The following is a 2,417-nucleotide window of genomic DNA, read 5'->3' on the forward strand; positions in this document are numbered from 1 at the left end:
CAAATGAATGATTTTATTTTTTTCTCATTATTTACATTTCCTTGTGTAATAAATTTTATATAACAAGATAGTTTGCTTTATTTCTATTCTTCACAAATGTGGTAAAGTGTAGTTGTATTAAAAAACTTTATAGTATAGTTTATAATACAAAAGTCCACATTACATTTATCACCTCAGTAAAAATGAAGAATACTTTTTATTATCAACTTTTAAATAAACTACTTCTTTTTTGAAGTAGCTGTTTCCTTCTTAGTAAGTGACATTTTTCCTTCTAAAGCTTTTTCTCTTAATTTAATTTCCATTGCTTTGTTAACTGTTTTTGTAATCATTTGTTTTAACTTATGTGTTTCTTCAAACTTCCTTTTTTTAGGCTGAATAGGTGCATCTATAAATAAAAGAATTCAAATATTTTTTTGTGAATAAATAATGAAGTAATATATAATTTACTTACCACAATGTTTTATAAAAAAAAAAAAAAAAATACTTACTATTTCGCCGTTGAATGGCAGGAGTATTTTTGTTTTTATTCTTATTTTTTTCCTTTACCGTTGGTACGTTAGTTTTCACTTTTAATTTTCCTTGAGCCATGTCCTAAATATTTAACAAACACTTTATGCATAATTATATTAATACTACAAACGCAATGAAACATATTTGAACTCGTTTAGACATAAAATAGCAATCAAGTGAATGAAACCATAAATGATTCTTTTTATAAAAAAAATTAGTTTCTTATCTTCTATAATTACAATCATTTCTCTCGTAATCCCCAAAGCAAAACAAATTGTAAAATTTGATATATTATTATTTTTATATTTTGTATAAAATTAAATATATTCTTACCGAATTCAACTGTAACCTCAAGATTCAAAACGATGACTTATACTTCCATCAACACGTGTCATGCAGAGATAAGAAGTTCCCTGAAAAGAATGTGGGTCTGGTTGGTCATTTCCAATCCATTCTTAAATTTAAGAATACCTATTGGTTGAGAGTGTCATGCCAAACAAAACCTAGTGGGTCAGTTAGAGAAGGAACTGCTTCCTTTGCTCTTGCATGGGACTTTTCATTTTTGTACATAAATACAGCTATAACTGAAAATATATATACAATTTGCAATTCGTCAGTAGATAGTATTAAAGGTAAAATTTCTAGCGGATGATTTTATGTATAATGTAAGGTTAGAAAGGATATAGAAGGTGGAGTGTATTTCGTCTCGGAGTCACCGCCAAATTCATCAATAGGGCTGATACTGGTGACCCCTAACCTCAGACGCTCGGTTTATTAGGAACCTCTAGCTTGGGCCAAGAAACGGCACTCATTGTAGAGGTGTTCCGCACGCTGCAAGCTTAACCTAAAAATCGCACTTGATCCGTAGATAAGCAGCATCCACTTACGATTTATAGTATTCGTGTCTTGGGAACTGGGAAACTAAAGAAAGACTGGATGTGCTAGCCGCTAAAGGTATTAAAATACTAGCGTCGCATAGCGGTGAAACTAACGGTGGAACTAACTAATATTGTTGTCCTTGTCTCATATTATCGCTCTCCTTGTCTACCACGCAAATATGTCTGTCCTTGTTGCACACTGTCGCTCTCCTTGTTTACCGCGCGTATATGTCTGTCCTTGTCACACGCTGTTTGTCTCCTTGTCTAATGACGCTAGACAAGGAAAGCAACAGTGTGCGAGAAGGACATCCTTCGATCTATTGAAAAAAAAATTCAACTTTTTACACACACGTTTTTCTAGGACAAATCACACATAGAAAAAAAGCGGGGAACCTAAGTTTAAGGAGGCATGTAAAAAAATTCGCAAATTATTCCTCCTCATTGGGTTTTTTTCGTAATTAGAGAGAACTGTCACAAAATGGACATGGTAGCGCCATCTAGCGGTAACTCGTTAGTACTAATTAATTACAAAAATACATATTTCTGCATTTTACGACTCAAATGGGGTATGAAAAGAAAGCTAAAGGTCTAATTAGGGTAATACAATCGTCACAATTCATTTCGCTAAATTATGTTTTTTCGAAAATGAAAATTTCTCTGTTTTACGGAGAAAGACACACTAGCGCCGCGTTGTGGCAATCCGGTGGAACTAAACGCTCTACAACCATATAACAATTAATTTTAATTTTTCACGTTACTAATTTGCACTCCACGAGCATATACTTCAAAGATAATACTATCAGTTACGTTCGCAAATAAATTTGAATCTAATATTCACTATAGTTTGCGCAAAATTATGCACTCACTACTGACACTACTCCTAACGTAAACGAAATTGAAACATCCTTTATATACGTAAACTATACTTAAACGAAACATAAAACGCAAGCTTAGGGTCTCTAAAATCGGAGATGCAACCATAACAGTCCACAAATGATTCCTCTTAATTAATTTCTTCTCGTAATTTGT

General features: G+C 32.5%; 1 protein-coding gene across 3 annotated transcripts; it reads right to left on the reverse strand.

Moving 5' to 3' along the window:
* Window positions 1-68: 68 nt before the first annotated feature.
* On the reverse strand, window positions 69-1,505 carry LOC122530889. Of its 3 annotated transcripts, none has more exons than XM_043658267.1 (5): window positions 1,398-1,505; window positions 982-1,094; window positions 844-923; window positions 489-591; window positions 69-385 (listed from the first exon to the last, which is right to left on the reverse strand). In XM_043658267.1, exons 4-5 carry the CDS (start codon window positions 586-588, stop codon window positions 219-221), a joined length of 267 nt encoding a protein of 88 aa, XP_043514202.1. In that variant the 5' UTR covers window positions 589-591; window positions 844-923; window positions 982-1,094; window positions 1,398-1,505; the 3' UTR covers window positions 69-218. The 3 variants fall into 3 exon arrangements, with proteins under 3 accessions (XP_043514202.1, XP_043514204.1, XP_043514203.1); XM_043658269.1 differs by having other exon boundaries at window positions 1,268-1,473; XM_043658268.1 differs by lacking the exon at window positions 982-1,094 and having other exon boundaries at window positions 1,398-1,499.
* Window positions 1,506-2,417: the final 912 nt, after the last annotated feature.

The sequence above is a fragment of the Frieseomelitta varia genome, unplaced genomic scaffold (genome assembly GCF_011392965.1).
Source record: "Frieseomelitta varia isolate USP_RPSP 00005682 unplaced genomic scaffold, Fvar_1.2 scaffold_36, whole genome shotgun sequence".
In the NCBI taxonomy this organism is placed as follows: domain Eukaryota; kingdom Metazoa; phylum Arthropoda; class Insecta; order Hymenoptera; family Apidae; genus Frieseomelitta; species Frieseomelitta varia.